The following is a 21,273-nucleotide window of genomic DNA, read 5'->3' on the forward strand; positions in this document are numbered from 1 at the left end:
CAGTTCTTCTGTGTATTCTTGACATTTTTTCTTAATATCTTCAGCTTCTGTTACATCCATACCGTTTCTGTCCTTTATTGTGCCCATGAAATGTTCCCTCGGTATCTCTAATTTTCTTGAAGAGATCTCTAGTCTTCCCCATTCTATTGTTTTCCTCTATTTCTTTCCACTGATCACTGAGGAAGGCTTTCTTGCTAGTCTCTGAAACTCTGCATTCAGATGGCTATAGCTTTCCTTTCCTCCTTTGCCTTCAGCTTCTCTTCTTTTCTCAGCTATTTGTAAGGCCTCCTCAGACAACCATTTTGCATTTTTGTATTTGTTTTGCTTGGGGATGGTCTTGATCATTGCCTCCTGTACAGTGTCACAAACCTCTGTCCATAGTTCTTCAGGCACTCTATCAGATCTAATCCCTTGAATCTATTTGTCGCTTCTACTGTATAATCGTAAAGGATTTGACTTAGGTTATACCTGAATGTTCCAGCGGTTTTCCCTACTTTCTTCATTTCTGTCTGAATTTTGCAATAAGGAGTTTATGATCTGAGCCACAGTCAGCTCCCAATCTTGTTGTTTTTTACTGTATAGAGCTTCTGCATCTTCGGCTGCAAAGAATAAACTCAATCTGATTTCAGTACTGACCATCTGGTGAGATCCATGTGTAGAGTCATCTCTTGTGTTGTTGAAAGAGGGTGTTTGCTATGACCAGTGCATTCTCTTGGAAAAACTCTGTTAGCCTTTTCCCTGATTCATTTTATACTCCAAGGCCAAATTTGCCTGTTATTCCAGGTATCTCTTGACTTCCTACTTTTGCATTCCAGTCCCCTATGATGAAAAAGAAATATCTTTTTGGTGTTAGTTCTAGAAGTTCTTTTAGGTCATCATAGAACCGTTAGACTTCAGCTTCTTCGGCACTAGCAGTTGGGGCATAGACTTCGATTGTGTGTTATTTGCTCAGTCATGTTTGTCTCATTGCAACTCCATGGATTAGGGCTCACCAGGTCCCTCCATCCATGGGATTTTCCAGGTAAGAATACTAGTTGGTTTGCCATTCCCTTCTCCAGAGGATCTTCCCGACCCATGGATCTAACCCGGGTTTCCCAATTTGTAGGCAAACTTTTTACCATCTGAGCAACTAGAGAAGACTCTAAGTGGAGCACAGACTTGTATTACTGTGACACTGAATGGTTTGCCTTGGAAACAAACAGAGATCATTCTGTCATTTTTGAGACTGTGCTCAAGTACTGCATTTTGGACTCTTTTGTTGACTATGAGGGCTACTCCATTTCTTCTAAGGGATTCTTGCCAGGAACAGTATGAAAAGGCAAAAAGATATGACACTGAAAGATGAACTCCCCAAGTTGGTAGGTGTCCAATATGCTACTGGAGAAGAGTAGAGAAATAACTCCAGAAAGAATGAAGAGATGGAGCCAAAGCAAAAACGAATCCCAGTTGTGGATGTGACTGGTGATGAAATAAATTCCGATGCTGTGAAGAACAATATTGCATAGAACCTGGAACGTTAGGTCCATGAATCAAGGTGAACTGGAAGTGGTCAAACAGGAGATGGTGAGAGTGAACATCAACATTTCAGGAACCAGTGAACTAAAATGATCTGGAATGGGTGAATTTAATTCAGATGACCATTGTATCTATTACTGTGGGCAAAAATCCCTTAGGAAAAATCAAAGAGGCTATCAAATACCTAAAGACAAAACAAAAGCACAATGATCCAAAATCTATTGAGATGCAGCAAAAGTATTTCTAAGAGGGAAGTTTATAGCAATATAATCTTACCTCAGGAAGCAAAATCTCAAATAAACAACCTAAGCTTACACCTGAAGTGACTAGAGAAAGAACAACAAGCAAAATCTAAGGTTAGTAGAAGGAAAGAACTCATACAGACCAGAGCAGATATAAGCAAAATAGAGCCAAAGAAAACAATACTAAAGATCAATGAAACTAAATGTTAGTTCTTTGAAAAATAAACAAAATTAATAAAACTTTACCCAGAGTTACCGACATAAAAGACTCAAATCAATAAAATCAGAAATGAAAAAGAAGTTAACAACTAATATCACAGAAATACAAAGGTTCATAGCTGTATGTCAATAAAACAAGCTGGAAGAAATGGAAAAATTCTTAGAAAGGTACAATCTTTCATGACTGAACCATCAAGACAAAGAAAATATTAACAGACCAATTACAAGCATCAAAATTCAAACTATGACTTACAAACTCCCCAAAAATAAAAGCCCAAGACGAGATGGCTTCAGAATTGAGTTCTATCAAACACTGAGGAAAAAGCTAACACCTAGCCTTCTGAAACTGTTCCCTAAAACTGCAGTGGAAGGAAAACTCTCAAACAAATTCTCTCAAGCCACCATCATCCTGCTATCAAAACCAGAAAAAGACATCACACAAAATAAGAAAATTACAGGCCAATATCACTGATGAACACAGACATAGAAATCCTGAACAAAATACTAGCAATCCAAATTCAAGAAAACATTAAAGGTGCATACACCATTATCACATGGGATTTATTCTAGGGATGCAAGAATTTTTTCAAAATCCACAAATCAGTGTGCTACACCACACTGACAAACTGAAGAATAAAAGCTGTATGATCATCCAAAAAGCTTTTCATAAGAAAAGCTTTTGACAAAAGTCAACACCCATTTATAATAAAAACTCTCCAGAAAGTGGGCAACATAATAAAGGCCTACAAACCTGCTGTTTGTAGAAACAAACCTACAGTTAACATCATACTCAATAGTGAAAAGCTAAAAGCATTTTCTCTGAGATCAAAACAAGATGAGGATGTCCACTCTCACCACATTTATTCAACATAGTTTTGGAAGTCCGAGCTATAGCAATCAGAGACGAAAACGAAGTAAAAGGAATCCAAATTGGAAAAGAAATTAAATTGTCACTGTTTGCAGATGACATGATACTATACATATAAAATCCTAAAGATACTACCAGGAAACTACTGGAGCTCATCAATTAATTTGGTAAAGCTGCAGGTTACAAATTAATACAAGAAATCCACTGCATTGCTATACACTAAACATGAGAGATCAGAAAGAGAAATTAAGAAAACAATCCCATTCACCATTACATCAAAAAGAATAAAATACCTTGGAATAAACAAACCAAGACCTGTACTCTATAACCTGTTAAGACACTCATGAAAAAAATCAAAAATGACACAAACAGATGGAAATATATATCATGTATTTGGACTGAAAGAATCAATATTGTCAAAATGACTTTACTACCAAAGGCAATCTACAGATTCAATACAATCTGTATCAAATTATCAATGGCATTTCTTATAAATCTTAAAATTTGTATTGAGACACAAAACGCCCTGAATAGCCAAAGCAATCTTGAGAAAGAAAAATGAAGCTAAAGAGATAATGCTCCCTGCCTTCAGACTATACACTTCAAAGCACAGTTATCCACACCGTAGGGTATAGGCACAAAGACAGAAAAACAGATGAATGGAATGGAATGAAAAGCCCAGAGACAAACCCATGCATCTATGGTCAGTTAATCTATGACAAAGAAGGCAAGAATATAAAAAGGAGAAAAACCAGTCTCTTCAATAAATGGTGCTAGGAAAACTGGACAGCTACATGAAATTTGAAAATTCTTTAAAACCATACACGAAAATAAGCTTAACATAGATTAAAGACCTAAATGTGAAACCACACACTATAAAACTCTTAGAGGAAAACATTGGCAAAACACTCTGACAAAAACTGCAGCAATGTATTTTTTATTTATCTCTAAGAATAATGGAAATAAAAATAAAAATGAACAAATGAGAACTAAACTAAATATTTTTGTACAGTTGCTGCTGCTAAGTCACTTCAGTCGTGTCCGACTCTGTGTGACCCCATAGACGGAAGCCCACCAGGCTCCCCCATCCCTGGGATTCTCCAGGCAAGAACACTGGAGTGGGTTGCCATTTCCTTCTCCAGTGTGTGAAAGAGAAAAGTGAAAGTGAAGTCGCTCAGTCGTGTCTGACTCGTAGCGACCCCATGGACTACAGCCTACCAGGCTCCTCCGTCCATGGGATTTTCTAGGCAAGAGTACTGGAGTGGCTTGCCATTGCCTTCTCCGTTTGTACAGTTAAGGAATCATAAATACATGAAAAGACAATCCAAACCATGGGAGAAAGCAATTGAAATGATGTGACCAACAAGGGATTAGTCTCCAAATTTTACAAACAGCTCACGTGACTTAATATCAGAAAAAACAAACAACCCCATCAAAAATGGGCAGAAGATCAAACAGATACTTCTCCAAAGAAGATATAAAGATGGCCAAGAGGCACATGAAAAGATGTTCAACATCACTAATTAATTCAGTTCAGTTCAGTCGCTCAGTCGAATCCGACTATTTGCAACCCCATGAACTGCAGCATACCAGGCCTTCTGGTCCCTCACCAACACTCAGAGCTTACTCAAACTCATGTCCATCGAGTCGGTGATGCCATCAAACCTTCTCATCCTCTGTCATACCCTTCTCCTCCCACCTTCAATCTTTCTCAGCATCAGGGTCTTTTCCAATGAGTCAGTTTTTTGCATCAGGTGGCCAAAGTATTGGAGTTTCAGCTTCAGCATCAGCACTTCCAATGAATATTCAGGACTGATCTCCTTTAGGATGGACTGGTTGGATCTCCTTGCAGTCCAAGGGACTCTCAAGAGTCTCCTCCAACACAACAGTTCAACAGCATCAATTCTTTGGCACTCAGCTTTCTTTATAGTCCAACTCTCACATCCAAACATTATTACTGAAAAAACCATAGCTTTGACTAGACGGACATTTGTCAGCAAAGTAACGTCTTTGTTTTTTAATATGTTGACTCAGTTCAGTTCAGTTCAATCGCTCAGTTGTGTCCAACTCTTTGTGACCCCATGAACCAGAGCATGCCATGCTTCCCTGTCCATCACCAACTACCGGAGTCCACCCAAATCCACGTCCATTGTGTCGGTGATGCCATCCAACCATCTCATCCTCTGTTGTCCCCTTCTCTTCCAACCCTCAGTCTTTCCCAGCATCAGGGTCTTTTCCACGAGTCAGCTCTCTGCATCAGGTGGCCAAAAATATTGGAGCTTCATCTTCAACATCAGTCCCTCAAATGAACACCAGAACTGATCTTCTTTAGGATGGACAGGTTGGATCTCCTTGCAGTCCAAGGGACTCTCAAGAGTCTTCTCCAGCACCACAGTTCAAAAGCATCAATTCTTCAGCGATCAGCTTTCTTCACAGTCCAACTCTCACATCCACATATGACCACTGGAAAAACCATAGCCTTGACTAGATGGACCTTGGTTGGCAAAGTAATGTCTCTGCTTTTTAATATGCTGTCTAGGTTAGTCATAACTTTCCTTTCAAGCAGCAAGCGTCTTTTAATTTCAGGGCTACAATCACCATCCGCAGTGATTTTGGAGCCCAGAAAAATAAAGACAGCTACTGTTTCCACTGTTTCCCTATCCATTTGTCATGAAGTGATGGGACAGGATGCCATGAACTTAGTTTTCTGAATGTTGAGTTTTAAGCCAAATTTTTCACTCTCCTGTTTCACTTCAATCAAGAGGTTCTTTAGTTCTTCTTCGCTTTCTGCCATAAGGGTGGTGTCATCTGTGTATCTGAGGTCATTGATATTTCTCCCGGCAATCTTGACTCCAGCTTGTGCTTCATCCAGCCCAGCATTTCTCATGAGGTACTCTGCATATAAGCTGAATAAGCAGGATCACAATATACAGCCTCGACGTACTCCTTTTCCTATTTGAAACCAGTCTGTTGTTCCATGTCCTATTCTAACTGTTGCTTCTTGACCTGCATACAGATTTCTCAGGAGGCAGGTCAGGTGGTCTTGTTTTCCCTTTAAGAAGTTTCCACAGTTTGTTGTGATCCACACAGTCAAAGGTTTTAAAGCACAAGCAGATGTTTTACTGGAACTCTCTTACTCTTTGATGATCCAACAGATGTTGGCAATTTGATCTCTGGTTCCTCTGACTTTTCCAAATCCAGCTTGAATATCTGGTAGTTCATGGTTCAAGTATTGCTAAAGCCTGGCTTGGAGAATTTTGAGCATTACTAGCCTGTGAGATGAGTGCAATTGTGTGGTAGTTTCAGCATTCTTTGGCATTGCCTTTCTTGGACTGGAATGAAAACTGACCTTTTCCAGTCCTGGGGCCACTGCTCAGTTTTCCAAATTTGCTGGCATATTGAGTGCAGCACTTTAGCAGAAGCATCTTTTAGGATTTGAGAGAAATGCAAATCAAAACTATAATGATATATATCACCTCACACCAGTCAAAATGGCTATCATCAAAAAATATACAAACAATAAATGCTAGAGAGGGTGTGAAGAAAAGGGGACCCTCCTACATGTTTGGTGGGAATGTAAATTGGTGCAGTCACTATCGATAAGAGTATGGAAGTTTGCAGAAATAGAGCTTCCATATGATCCTGTAATCCTACTCCTGGCCATATATCCAGGGAAAAACATGCTCCGAAAGGATACACACACCTTAATGTTCATTGCAGCACTGTTAATAATAACCATGATATGGAAGCAATCTAATGGCCATCAACATAAGAATGGATAAAGATATGGTACATATATACAATGGAATATTGCTCAGCCATTAGAAAGAATAACATAATGCCATTCGCAGGAACATGGATGGACCTGGTGATTATCATACTGAGTGAAGTAAGTCAGAGAAAGAGAAATATCATATGATATTGCTTACGTGCAGAGTCTTATAAAGAATGATACAAATGAACTTATTTACAAAATAGAAACAGACTCACAGATTTAGAGAACTATGGTTACCGGGGGAAAGGGTAGGAGGAAACAGTAATAGAATTTGGAGCTGACATGTACACACTTCTGTATTTAAAGTAGATAACCAAGGACTGCTGTATAGCACAGGGAACTATGCTCAATATTCTGTAACAACCTAATTGGGAAAATAATTTGAAAAAGACACATGTATATTTAGACACATGTATAACTGAATTGCCTTGTTGTACACCTGAAACTAACACAACATGGTTAATCAACTATACTCCAACATAAAATATAAAAATTTTTAAAAAATGATGAAAGAACCAAGGCTTGGAAAAACTCTATTATATAGCAGTTTTCCTCCGAGCAGTTCACTAACTGAAATCAGTCAAGACAATCTCATGGCAAACTGGAATAAATATTAGATAGAGTCAGACATTATTTTAAAAAACAGGACTCTACCTGAAAATATATATATATATATATATTTAACTTGCAAATATAAAGTTATTTATATATAAATAATTTTACCATATAAAATTAAACAGCTAATAAATTCCTATAAACAAAAGAATGTTATATTTACAATGTATTATATTCATACAAGCACGTTTTACAAGGCAAACTTAAGGCACTACAAAATAAAGGTATACCTAGGGGAATAGCTCAGTTGGTAAAGAACCTGCCTGCAATGCAGGAGACCTGGGTTTGATTCCTGGGTCAGGAAGAGCCACTGAAGAAGGAAATGGCAACCCACTCCAGTATTCTTGCCTGGAGAATCCCATGGGTAGAGGCGCATGGCAGGCTGCAGACCATGGGGTCACAAGAGTCAGACACGACTTAGTGACTAAACCACAATGTTTGTATATGATAGATCATAACTAGACTTATCATGGTGATTATTTTAAATGTACAGAAATACTGAATCACTATGCTGTGGAACAGGAACTAATACAGTGTTGTATAGATCAATTATAATTCAAAAACAAAATCAGAAAATGAGACAAGATTTGTGGTTATCAGAGACAGGGGGAGGAAGAATTGAATGAAGGCAGTCAACATGTACAAAATTCCTATTATAAAATAAATAAGTTCTAAGGACATAATGTATAACATGACAAATAAAGTTAACACTGCTGTATGTTATATATGAAAGTTGTTAGAGTAAATCCTGAGTTCTCATCATAAGGAAAACTTTTTTCTATTTAATTTTTTATCTATGTGAATAAATGGATGTTGACTATACTCACTGTGATAATCATTTCATGATATATATAAGTGAAATCATTACACTATTCACCTTAAACTTATACAGTGCTGTCAATTATAAACAGCTGGAAGAAAAAACTTCTGGGATTTAATTCAGAACACCCATTAATTTATAGGCTTTTGTTAAATAATTGGTATTAGACACAATTATCTATAGAATGAAAATACTGTGAGTTTTAATAATGTTTCAATAGCTAACTTTCTTAAAAACACTTTACCTAAGAGGAGAACCTTCAGGGATACTAAGAAACTATATAGTGATTCTTTTCTCATTCATTTTTCCCTGCTGTAAGTCTAGAATTCTGTTACTTTGAAGGAATACTGAAAGACATAAATTAGAAAGCTTTTTATTTAACTCTTCCTATTCTACCAAGGAAAGCAATGAAGGTTTAACAGTGTTTTGATAGTATCTGAATTGAGCCCACTTTCACAAATACAAATCCACTATTATTTTTATACTGTAAGTAAGGATTATTATTTCTAGGAAAAGGACAATTTGTAAAAAAAAAAAAAAAAAGCCCTCCATTACATTCAGATCGTATTTAGTAATCAATTGAAAGATTACATCTACAGTCATAATACTTTCTCTAGAGACTGCCCTCAAAAGAGTTACAGCTGGTTTCTTGTATACATCAAAGATATTAGTTTCCTTGTAAGTTTTCTCTTCTATGAAAAACAGTATTTAAAATGTGAAAACAACTGAGTTCCAAATGAAATACAAAAAATTTTTACATAGTATCATTAAAGGACAACCTTTTATTGTGAATAATTTATAAAATCATTCAAAAAACAAAATATTTCAACTAGTGTGAAGCTATCAATAATCAAAGAGACCCTTGAAAGTGTTAGTTTCACACCTGACTAGTATATAAATTGGTTTTGGTGAAAATTATTATATTAAATTATTTAAAAGTCCTTTTAAAAAGAGACAAAAAGAAGTCAGTTCATTAATCCTACAGGCAAGGAGGCCTACAATGAATATTTAGAAGTCTGGGATGTATTTACCTTTAAATTTGCTAAAAGTGACTTGTACTAGAATCCTCCTAGAGATGAGAAAAATTCTAATGAATAAAGAAGGTACCTATGGCTGATTCATGTTGATGTACAGCAGAAACCAACACAATGTAAAGCAAATGTCCTCACATTAAAAATAAATAAATTTTAAAAAATAAGAATATATTTCATACTAGGAGGATAGCCAGTGGGACGCCAATAATAATAACAGAGTTAGCAGTAATATCAATGATTAGACACATCCATGGCTCAGACGGTAAAGAATCTGCCTACTAACGCAGGAGACCCAAGTTCAGTCCCTGGGTCAAGAAGATGCCCTGGAGAAGGGCATGGCAACCCACTCCAGTATTTTCACCTGGAGAATTCCATGGACTGAGGAGCCTGGCCGATTACAGTCTGTGAAGTTGCAAAGAGTCGGACATGATTCAGTGATGAACATTTTCACTTTCATAAAAGTAATATTTAGAAATAGAAAAATTAACATTATAACTTTATAGCTATATGCCCAGCCCCAACAAAAAAATGACAAGAAATAATATTCAAATTTAACTTCCAGATTTAGTAAATAAATCAAGAGATGTACACTGTAGGATACAAATAGTAAATTTAGGAATTTTCTTTGTGTTGCTAAAAAAATCTCTCTACTTTCATGGATAAAAATAGTCATAACTCAAATACTACTAAATACAACAAACAAAAATTCCAATGGGAACAGTTTTCTGTGGTTCACAAACCTTTAGGCTGAGTATCAGACATAAAAGAAATGCCATCGTCATCTCTTTGTTTTTCTTTAGTGTAAGAAATCTGCTTTGCATAATTATTGTCTGTCTTATTTGATTGTGAACTCCTGCAAAACAAAATAAAATTATACTCAATTCTTCTAAGCAAAAATAAATTTAGAAGCCAGTTGGCATATATTCAAGATAAAAATAACAGATCACAAATAAAGTCTTATACAGCAGAGAGTGTGTTCTGAACAGTAGAAAGAATATTAAACTATGATTTGAGAAATAAGTTCTCATTCCTATTCTATCTTTAAATTCTCCATGTTCCTTTGAAAGAAAAAACAAGAAATGTTTTATTCTTCCAAAATTGTGCACATGCAAAGTGAACAAAGACTAATACAAGTGCTAAATATATCAAAGGGATCTAAAAAGTAAACATTCCCTGAACACAAGTAGATGATAATCACACTATGTGTAATCAAAAAATAAGTCAAAAGTAATCGTTAATGTTTTAAGCATAGTTCACGTATCAGAAGTTACAAACAAAATAAAACTTAGGGTGTGGTAACAAATTTTACCTATAGAGAAAATAGTTTAAAATATAAGCTACTGGTTAAATATTTAAATTGTATTAAAAGCAAGTTTTGGATGATGAACATAATATCACTATTATGAAAACATAATACAATAATAGTATGGGACGTTAATACTTACCCCATTTTCAGTAATCATTAGATCATCCAGACCAAAAATAAAAAATCAAGAAGGAATATTGGACTGAACCATAAACTTGATCAAATAGACCTAAAACATGTATTTATAAAACATGAACACAGAACATTCTCCAGGATGTTTTAAGATAGGTCACAAAGCAAATCTTAGCAACTTAAGACACACACAAAAATCTTTCCCAATCACAAGAGCAAAAAACAAGAAATCAATAACAGGAAGAAGTCTGAAAAGTTTTAAAAAAAAATAGGAAGACTAAACAATGTGCTCCTGAAAATCAATTGGCTAAAGAAACCAAAAGGAAGATCAAGAAGTATCTTGAAACAAATGAATACATAAGCAAAAATTTCAAAATCCATGCCATGTTCTACAAGAGAAGTTAATAACAATAAAAGCTACATTAAAAAAACAAGAAAGAACTCCAATGAAAACCCTGTATACGAGACAGCAAAAGAGACACAGATGTATAGAACAGTCTTTGGGACTCTGTGGGAGAGGGTGAGGGTGGGATGATTTGGGAGAATGGCATTGAAACACGTATGTTGTCATATGTGAAACGAATCACTAGTTCAGGGTTGATGCATGTTATAGGATGCTCGGGGCTGGCATGCGGGGATGACCCAGAGGGAGGATAAAGGGAGGAGGGAGGTGGGAGGGGGGTTCAGGAGGGGGAACTTATGTAAACCCGGGGCGAATTCATGTCAATGTATAGCAAAACCAACCAATATAATATTGTAAAATAATTTGCCTCCAATAAAAAATAAATTAATTACCCCCAAAAATAAATAAATAAAACAAAAAAAAATAGAATTAATTTCTGTGCAATGTTAGAAGAGGATTGAATAAGTATTTTAAATTCCTTAATCCAAATTCCTTAATTGTGTTTATTGGATAATCTTTCCTTTTCCCATTGAATGCATAGTATTGCCCATTTCCCATTTCTGTGCTAGGCACCATGTTGCATTGATTTGCATCAGTATTATATGCTTTACATAGTTTGAGAATATCTTTTCATAAATGGCAGCCTTGGTACCCATTAGGACGATCATGGTCATTTTCTTTGATATTTATTATCTATTCCAAGTAAATGATTTTATCTTTCAAAAAAAAAATCACTTTACACCTCTTGGAACCAGAAAAAAATACAAATTAAGCCCAAAGTTAGCAGAAGGAAAGGAACAATAAAGATCAGAGAAAAAGTAAACAAAAAAGAAATAAGAAAAACAATAGAAAAGATCAAAACTAAGAGCTTATTTTTTAAAACAAAACTGACAAGCCTTTAGCTAGACAAACCAAGAGGAAAAAAAAGACTCACATAAAAACAGATCATCTAAAGATTACTATGAGTAATTATATGCTAACAATATGGATAACCTATGGATAACCTAAGAGCCAGTCCATCCTAAAGGAAATCAGTATTGAATATTCACTGGAAAGATTGATGCTGAAGCTGAAACTCCAATACTTTGGTTATCTGATGTGAAGAACTGACTGATTTGAAGACCCTGATGCTTGGAAAAATTGAAGGTGGAAGGAGAAGGGGACGACAGAGGATGAGATGGTTGCATGGCATCACTGACTCAATGGACATGAGTTTGAGTAAGTTCTGGGAGTTGGTGATGGACAGGGAAACCTGGTATGCTGCAACCCATGGGGTCGCAAAGAGTCGAACACGACTGAGCAACTGAACTGAACTGAAGAAGTAGTTTTATGGGGGGGATAAAAAAAAACCTACTGGCTGGACTAAGGAATAAAAGACAGAAGACTTGTCTTTTATAAAGACAATAAAAGACAGAAGACTGGGCTGGCCAAAAAAGTTTGTTCAGGTTTTTTTCAGTACCATCTTACGGAAAAACATGAATTTTCTGGCCAACCCAATAAATAAAATCATTACAACTGGTAGTACAGAAATACTAAGTATTATAAGTGATGATTATAAAAAGTTATACATCAACAAATCATATAACCTAGAAGAAAGGGACAAATAACTAGAAACATACAACCTACCAAAATGTATTATGAAGAAAAAGAAAATCTGAACAGATCAATAACAAATATGGAGACTGAATTAGTAATCAAAAACCTTCCAATACAGAAAAGTTCAGGATGAAGTGGTTTCACTGGCAATTCTATCAAACAAGAATTAATGCTAATCTTTCCCAAACTCTTTCAAAAATTTTAAGAGGAAAGAACACTTCTAAACTCAGTTTAGAAGGCCATCACTAATACCAAAGCTAGATAAGGACAGTACAGTAAAATAAAAATATAAATCAAATACCCCTGACGCATAGGGATGCAAAAACTCTCATCAAATTATTAGGAAACCAAATTCCACAACACATTAAAAGAATCATACACCATGATCAAATGGGACTTATTCAGAGATGCAAGAATGGTATACCACACACGAATCAATTAATGTGATAAAGCACATAGGGAAAATGAAAGATAAAAATCATTTGATCCCTCAAAAGGTACAGAAAAAGCATTTAACAAAATTCAACATCCTTTCACTATAAAACTCAAAAACCTGGGTATATATGGCTGATTCGTGTCAATGTTTGGCAAAAACCAACACAATTCTGTAAAGCAATTATCCTTCAGTTAAAAAATAAATTTAAAAAAAACCTAGGTATAGAAGGAACATACTTCAACACACCCGTATCACAAATGACAGCTAACATCATATGAAACACTGAAAGATTAAAAGCTTCTCTTCTAAAATGAAGAAGGGTACCCATTCTGATCACTCTTATTCAACACAGTACTGGAAATACTGGCTAGAAAAAATTAAAAATGAAAAATAAATAAATAAAAGGAATTGGTATCAGAAAGGAAGACATAAAATTGTCATCATTTGCAGATGATATGATCGTATAGAAAGAAAACCTTAAAAAATCCAACCAAAAAATAAAAAACCTGTAAGAACTAATAAATGAATTCTCAGTTGCATTTCTACACACAAATAATGAACTGTCTGAAAGAGAAATTGAGGAAAATAATCCCATTTAAAACTACAGCAAAAAGAAAAAATTATACTTAGATATAATCTAGAAGGAAAAAGAACTGTACACTGAAAACTATGACATTGATGAAAGAAACTGAAGAAAACAGAAATAAATGGAATGAAATTCTGTACTCATAGATAGGAAAAAGTAATATTGTTAAAATGTTCATCCTATGCAAAGCAACCTGAAGATTCAAAGCAATCTCTCTTGACATATCTATGGCCTTTTTCACAGAAAGAGAACAATCTTAAAGTTTGCATGCAACCACTGAAGACCCCAAATAGCCAAAGCAATGTTGAGAAGGAAAAACAAAGCCAGAGGGATCACACTTCATGATTTCAAAGTAAAGCACAAAGCCATAGTAATCAAAACAATATAGAAAAATATAGACACATAATGAGTGAAACAGAACAGAGAGCCAGAAATAAATCCATGCATGTGTGGTCAATTCATGTACGACAAAGGAGCCAAGAATACACCATGGGAAAAGGATAGTCTCTTCAATAACTGATCCTGGAAAAACTTGACAGCCACATACAAAAGAATGAAACTGGACCAATATCTTATATTATATACAAAAATCAACACAAAATAGATTAAAGACTTACATGTATGACCTGAAACCATAAAATTTCTAGGAAAAAACATGAGAGCAAGCTGGTTTGGGCAGCGATTTCTTGGATTAAACACCAAAACAAAAACAACAAAAGAAAATAAGTGGAACCACAAGGCTGTACAGTAAAGAAAACTATCAACAAAATGAAAAGGCAAATTATACAGCAGGAGAAAATAATTTTAAGTCATCTATCTCATAAGGAAGTTAATATTCAAAATGCATGATATATAAAGAATCCATACAACTCAACCAAAAAAAAAAATTTCATCAAAAAATGGGCAGAGAAACTGAACAAAAGTTTCTCCAAAGACTACAAGCAACCAACAGGTACATGAAAAGGAGCTCAACATGCACTAATCATCAGGGAAATGTATGTCAAAACCACAATGAAGTGTAACTTCACAAATCTGAGAATGGCTATTACCAAAAGAGAAGAAACAAGTGTTGGAAAAGATGTGGAGTGCTGTGGAAATGTAAATTAGTTCAGTTACGATGGAAAACAGTATGAATATACCTCCAAAAATTAAAAATAGAACATACAGTCTAGCAATTCCACTTCTAGGTGTTTATGCTTAGGAAACAAAATCACTACCTCAAAAAGATACACGCACCCCCATGTTCACTGAAGGATTATTTGCAATAAGGAAGACATGGAAACAACGTAAGTGCACATCAATAGATGAATGGATAAAGAAAATGTGACACAAACACACAATGGGATATTTTTCAGTCATAAAAGAAAAAGAAAGAAGTCCTGCTATCTGTGACAACATTAATGAGCCTTGAGGGCATTATGCTAAGTGAAATGAGACAGAGACAAATAGTGTATGATTTTACTTACATGGGGAATCTAAATATAAAAACAAACCAACACACGCAAAGACACAGACAACAGGTTGGTGGTTACTAGAGACGGGAGCATGAAATGACTGCAGGTGGTAAAAAGGTACAAGTTTCCAGTTATTTAAAAAAAAAGTCTTGGTGATGCAAGGTACAACATGATGACTATAGGTAATAACTAATAACAATAGTGTACTGTATATTTGAAAGTTGCTAAGACAGTATATCTTACAAGTTCTCATCATAAGAAAAAAAATGTAACTACGTGTGGTGATGGATATTAACTTACGGTGTTAATCATTTTGCAATATATACATATATGAGATCATTATGTTATACATCTAAAATTAATATAATATTCTGTCAGCAACATATCAATAAAATTAATTCAGTTAAAAAAGACAAAATGAAAAACAATTGAGAAAGCAATTTGGTACTAATTAGGTGTTGGAGAAGACTCTTGAGAGGCCCTTGGACTGCAAGGAGATCCAACCAGTTCATTCTAAAGGAGATCAATCCTGGGTGTTCATTGGAGGGATTGATGCTAAAGCTGAAACTCCAATACTTTGGCCACCTCATGAGAAGAGCTGACTCACTGGAAAAGACTCTGATGCTGGGAAAGATTGGGGGCAGGAGGAGAAGGGTACGACAGAGAGTGAGATGGCTGGATGGTATCACCGACTCGATGGACATGAGTTTGAGTGAACTCTGGGAGTTGGTGATGGACAGGGAGGCCTGGTGTGCTGTGATTCATGAGGTCGCAAAGAGTCAGACACGACTGAGCGACTGAACTGAACTGAACTGAGAGTAGCCATAAAATTAATTAAATCTTTACCAACAATCTTCTCACCCATGATAATTATTAACAAAATAATTCATTATGGTATTATTTAACTGGGTAAAAATTCTGAAAATAAAAAATTTTTAAATAAAAAACTATCAAATTATTAACCTACAGCCTTCCTTTATAGTATAGCAATTACTACATTTTCAAAAGTATTTAACAACATGGAATTCTAAATTTTATTGAAGTATAGTTGATTTACAATGTTGTGTTAATTTCCAGTGTAGAGCAAAGTGATTCAGTTACACGTGTTGTGTATATATTCTTTTTCATACTCTTTTCCATTATGGTTTATCACAGGATACTGAATATAGTTCCCTGGCTATACAGCAGGATACTGTTCTTTATCCATCCTATATGCAATAGTTTGCATCTGCTAATCACAAACTTCCAATCCTTCCCCACTCCCTTAGAAATTTTTACATTTATAAAAGTACTAAAAAAAATCAGCAAGAATAAATCAAGGATCCTTGTACAATTAAATATGAAATATACACTAAGTGACCTCAGGAAAATTGCAGAGTAGGAAACACCTACCATGTTCTCACCTAGACAACAACACTGGCAGAATCTGACGAACTATGGAATTCTGGAGTCTATTGAAGGCTTGTAACTTCTAGTCAAAAGGTTCAACATTAACTTTGGTCAATTAAGGGAATTTGGATGGTAGCAGTTACCTATACCCAGCTCTGAGACAAGCAGCCAAGTCCAAGTTCTTAGAACAGTTTGCACAGGCTTACAATTACCAAGATGAGCAATAAGGACTTTGTCTTTCCAATATTGGGAATCTGTATTCTGATCACTGATTGCTGTCTCTGATTATGGATAAGGAGACATAGAGACAGGCAGCCATTGCTGTAACAACCATCACCATGTTGCAACAGTCTCCCCATTCAGCTAAAACAACATGCAGGAGATTAAAAGAGCTAGCACCTGTTTTGTTCTATTTCTTCCCTTCATTTTTCCTATTTCCTCCTTATGGGAAATAAATATTTAAGGACTAAGGTGTTCATTGGAAGGACTGATGCTAAAGCTGAAACTCCAATACTTTGGCCACCTCATGCGACGAGTTGACTCACTGGAAAAGACTCTGATCCTGGGAGGGATTGGGGGCAGGAGGAGAAGGGGACGACAGAGAATGAGATGGCTGGATGGCATCACCAACTCGATGGACATGAGTTTGAGTGAACTCCTGGAGTTGGCGATGGACAGGGAGGCCTGGTGTGCTGTGATTCATGGGGTCGCATAGAGTCAGTCACGACTGAGCGACTGAACTGAACTGAAGATATTAAAAAATAATCACAAGTACATGGAAATTTAGAAAGTCACAAACATGACCATGGAAAGACACAGGCTCAGAAAAGACCTGCAAAGACCTTTTATTTGCATATTAGGCTGATACCTGGAATGGGGACATATTGCAACAATTTTAAAAACTAAGCAAACAAAGGGAAAAAATCCAGCAAATGCTGGGGAAAGAGAACTTGATTTTCAAACTTCGCATCTTATAAGATCCAAATGTCAAGTTTTCAGCAACAATAAAAAAATCACATGACATTCAAGGAAACAGGAAAGAACAGCCAATTCAAAGGAAAAAACAAAAACTAATCAACAGAACCTGTCCCTGAAAAAAAAAAAAGCAGATGGCAAACTCAATAAGCAAAGACATTAAAACAACTATCTTAAAGATCCTCAGGGACCTGCCTGGCAGTTCAACAGTTAAGACTTGCACTTCCAGTGCAGGGAATGCAGGTTCAACCCCTGGTCAGGGAACTAAGATTCCCACATGCTGCACAGCATGGTGAAAAAGAAAAGAAAGAGACAGACAGACAGAAAGAAAGAAAATCATTAACAAAATCAAGAAAATTATTTGTGACAAGATGAAAATATCGATAAAAAACAAATGAACCAAAAGGAAATTCTGGAGCTAAAAATGTACAATAACTGAAATGAAAATTTTATTAGAGAGATTCAAAAGCTGATTTGAGCAGGAAGAAGAAATAGTTAGTGAACCTGAAAATATGACCATAAAAAGGACCAAATCTGAGGAAAAGAAAGAAGAAAAACTTAGAAGTAAACAGAACCTAAGAGACCTATGGGACACCAAGAAAGGGACTAATAGACACATTGCTGGTGTCTCAGAGGAGAAGAGACAGAGAAAAGGGCAAGATATTATTGAAATAAATAATCACCAAAGAAGTCCAAATTTGATGAAAGACATGAATATAAATATCCAAGAAACCCAAGGAACTAAGCATACAGTAAACGGAATGAGACCTGTATCAAGAAATGTTATAATTAAAGTGTCCAAAGAAAAAAGGAAAGAGAGAACTCTTTCTTGAAAGCACAAAGAAAAAAGTGACTCATCACACACAAAATATCCTCAATAAGATTATAAGAAGACTTTTTATCAAAAACCATGCTGGCCAAAAACCACTGAATCAGTATATTCAAAGGAAAAATCTGTCAACAAGAAATTCTATATCTGGCCATGCTGCTGCTGCTGCTGAGTCACTTCAGTCGTGTCCGACTCTGTGTGACCCCTTAGACAGAAGCCCACCAGGCTCCCCCGTTCCTGGGATTCTCCAGGCAAGAACACTGGAGTGGGTTGCCATTTCCTTCTCCAATGTGTGAAAGTGAAAAGTGAAAGTGAAGTCGCTCAGTCGTGTCCGACCCTTAGCGATCCCACGGACTGCAGCCTACCAGGCTCCTCCATCCATGGGATTTCCTAGGCAAGAGTACTGGAGTGGCTTGCCATTGCCTTCTCTGATATCTGGCCATACTATCCTTCAAAAATGAGAACAAAATCAAGACATTCTAAGATAAACAAGTGTAGATAGTACATTAAAAAGCAGAGACACCACTTTGCCAACAAAGGTCCACATAGTCAAAGTTACGGTTTTTCCAACAGTTGTGTATGGATGTGAGAGCTGGACCATAAAGAAGGCTGAGCGCCAAAGAATTGATGCTTTTGAACGGTGTTGCTGGTGAAGACTCTTGAAGAGTCCCTTGGATTGCAAGGAGATCAAATAAGTCAATCCTAAAAGAAATCAACCCCGAATACTAATTGGAAGGACTGATGCTGAAGTTCCAGTATTTTGGCCACCGGATGTGAAGAGTCAACTCACTGGAAAAAGACCCTAAATGAGGAGTAAGACTGAAGGCAAAATGAAAAGGAAGCAGTAGAGGACGAGATGGTTAGACAGCATCACCTACTTAAGGGACATGAATTTGAACAAACTCTGGGAGATAGGGGAGGACACTGGAAAAATTCTCAATAAAATACCCCAAATGGCTCATACTGTTATATAAACTAACCATATGGTTCCGGGGATGCAAGGATAGTTCAACATACAAGAATCTATCAATATAACAGCCTGGTATGCCACAGTCAACAGGGTCACAAAGAGTTGGACATGACTTGGTGACTGAACAACAAGAATAACAAGGGTAAACAACAGCTGAGGAAAATCATTACCACGATAAGTAAAACCAGCCCTGTAAGAAAAAGTAAAAATAACCAGTAAAAGTAAATCCATAGATAATTATAAAATCTACTATCACTGAAACTCTGGTTTCTAATATGCCTATTTGTTTTATACATGATTTAAGAAACTAATACATTCTTTAAATTATTAGACTATGCTTTTGAACAAACAACACATGAAGATATAATTTTATGACATCAATGATTTAAAGTATATGAGGACAGAGCTATAAAGGAGCACGGTTCTGAATGTTACTGAAATTAAGCTGGTATAAATTCAAACATGGCTTCTGGGATGCAAGGATGGTTCAACATACAAGAATCTATGAAAATAATACACGACATTAACAGAATGAAACAGGAAAACCACACGGTCGTGTCAATTAACACAGAAAAATACTTCACAAAATTCAGTTCCCTTTCCTGATGACTAAAAAACAAAATTCAACAATCTAAGAATAGAAATTACCTACCTCATCACAGCAAAAATCATATATGAAAAACACACAGTAAACATCAAACTCAACAATGAACGATGGATAGCTTTTCTTCTAGAAAAAGGAATAAGACAAGGAGACCCACTTCCACCACTTCTAGTCAACACAGAACTAGAAGTTCTAGCCAGAGCAATTATACAAGAAAAATAAACAGAAAAGCATTGAAACCGGAAAGAAATACTCTGTTTACAGATGATACGATCTTACATATAGGAAACTCTAAAGATTACACACATACACATACATAAACAAAAAAAAAGGTTCAAGATAATAAACAAAAGAAGAATTTAACGAAATAATCCTATTTAAAATAGCTTCAAGAAGAGAAAAAAACTTAGCACTTAACCAAGGAGACAAAAGACTTGTAAAATGAAAATTATTAAACATGGCTAAAAGAAATTAAAGAAGATACTAATAAATGGAAACACAAAATGTTCATGGATTAGAAGACTTAATATTGTTAAGATGTCAATACTACCTAAAGCAATCTACAGATCCAATGCAATCTTATCAAAACCACAGTGACATTTCTTGCAGAAACAAAAAAACTTACCCTAAAATGTATAGGAACCAGAGATCAAATTGCCAACATCCACTGGATCATCGAAAAAGCAAGAGAGTTCCAGAAAAACATCTATTTCTGCTTCATTGACTATGCCAAAGCATTTGACTGTGTGGATCACAACAAACTGTGGAAAATTCTGAAAGAGATGGGAATAACAGACCACCTGACCTGCCTCTTGAGAAACCTATATACAGGTCAGGAGGCAAGAGTTAGAACAGAACGTGGAACAACAGACTGGTTCCAAATAGGAAAAGGAGTACGTCAAGGCTGTATATTGTCACCCTGCTTATTTAACTGATATGCAGAGTACATCACGAGAAACGCTGGACTGGAAGAAGCACAAGCTGGAATCAAGATTGCTGGGAGAAATATCAATAACCTCAGATATGCAGATGATACCACCTTTATGGCAGAAAGTGAAGAAGAACTAAACAGCCTCTTGATGAAAGTGAAAGAGGAGAGTGAAAAAGTTGGCTTAAAGCTCAGCATTCAGAAAACTAAGATCATGGCATCTGGTCCCATCACTACATGGCAAATAGATGGGGAAACAGTGGAACCAGTAGCTGACTTTATTTTTCTGGGCTCCAAAATCACTGCGGATGGTGATTGAAGCCATGAAATTAAAAGACGGGTACTCCTTGGAAGGAAAGTTATGACCAACCTAGACAGCACATTGAAAAGCAGAGACATTACTTTGCCAACAAAGATCTGTCTAGTCAAGGCCTTGGTTTTTCCAGTAGTCATGTATGGATGTGAGAGTTGGACTATAAAGAAAGCTCAACACCGAAGAATTGATGCTTCTGAACTGTGGTGTTGGAGAAGACTCTTGAGAGTCCCTTGGACTGCAAGGAGATCCAACCAGTCCATC

General features: G+C 36.0%; 1 protein-coding gene across 5 annotated transcripts in view; it reads right to left on the minus strand.

Annotated features, from left to right (window-relative positions):
• The window catches only part of SENP7 (SUMO specific peptidase 7), a 139,065-nt gene that overhangs the window by 52,281 nt on the left and 65,511 nt on the right, over positions 1 to 21,273 (minus strand). For 4 of the 5 annotated variants that reach the window (XM_088836661.1, XM_088836659.1, XM_088836660.1 and 1 more), the window contains one exon: positions 9,829 to 9,941. In XM_088836661.1, coding sequence (XP_088692787.1) covers positions 9,829 to 9,941 — 113 coding nt within the window. Of the gene's footprint in view, positions 1 to 9,820; positions 9,942 to 21,273 lie in introns of those variants that run through there. The other variant, XM_088836663.1, reaches the window with a different exon arrangement.

Source organism: Moschus berezovskii, chromosome 1 (genome assembly GCF_049115385.1).
Source record: "Moschus berezovskii isolate FMDL1 chromosome 1, NW_MosBer_1.0, whole genome shotgun sequence".
NCBI lineage: Eukaryota > Metazoa > Chordata > Mammalia > Artiodactyla > Moschidae > Moschus > Moschus berezovskii.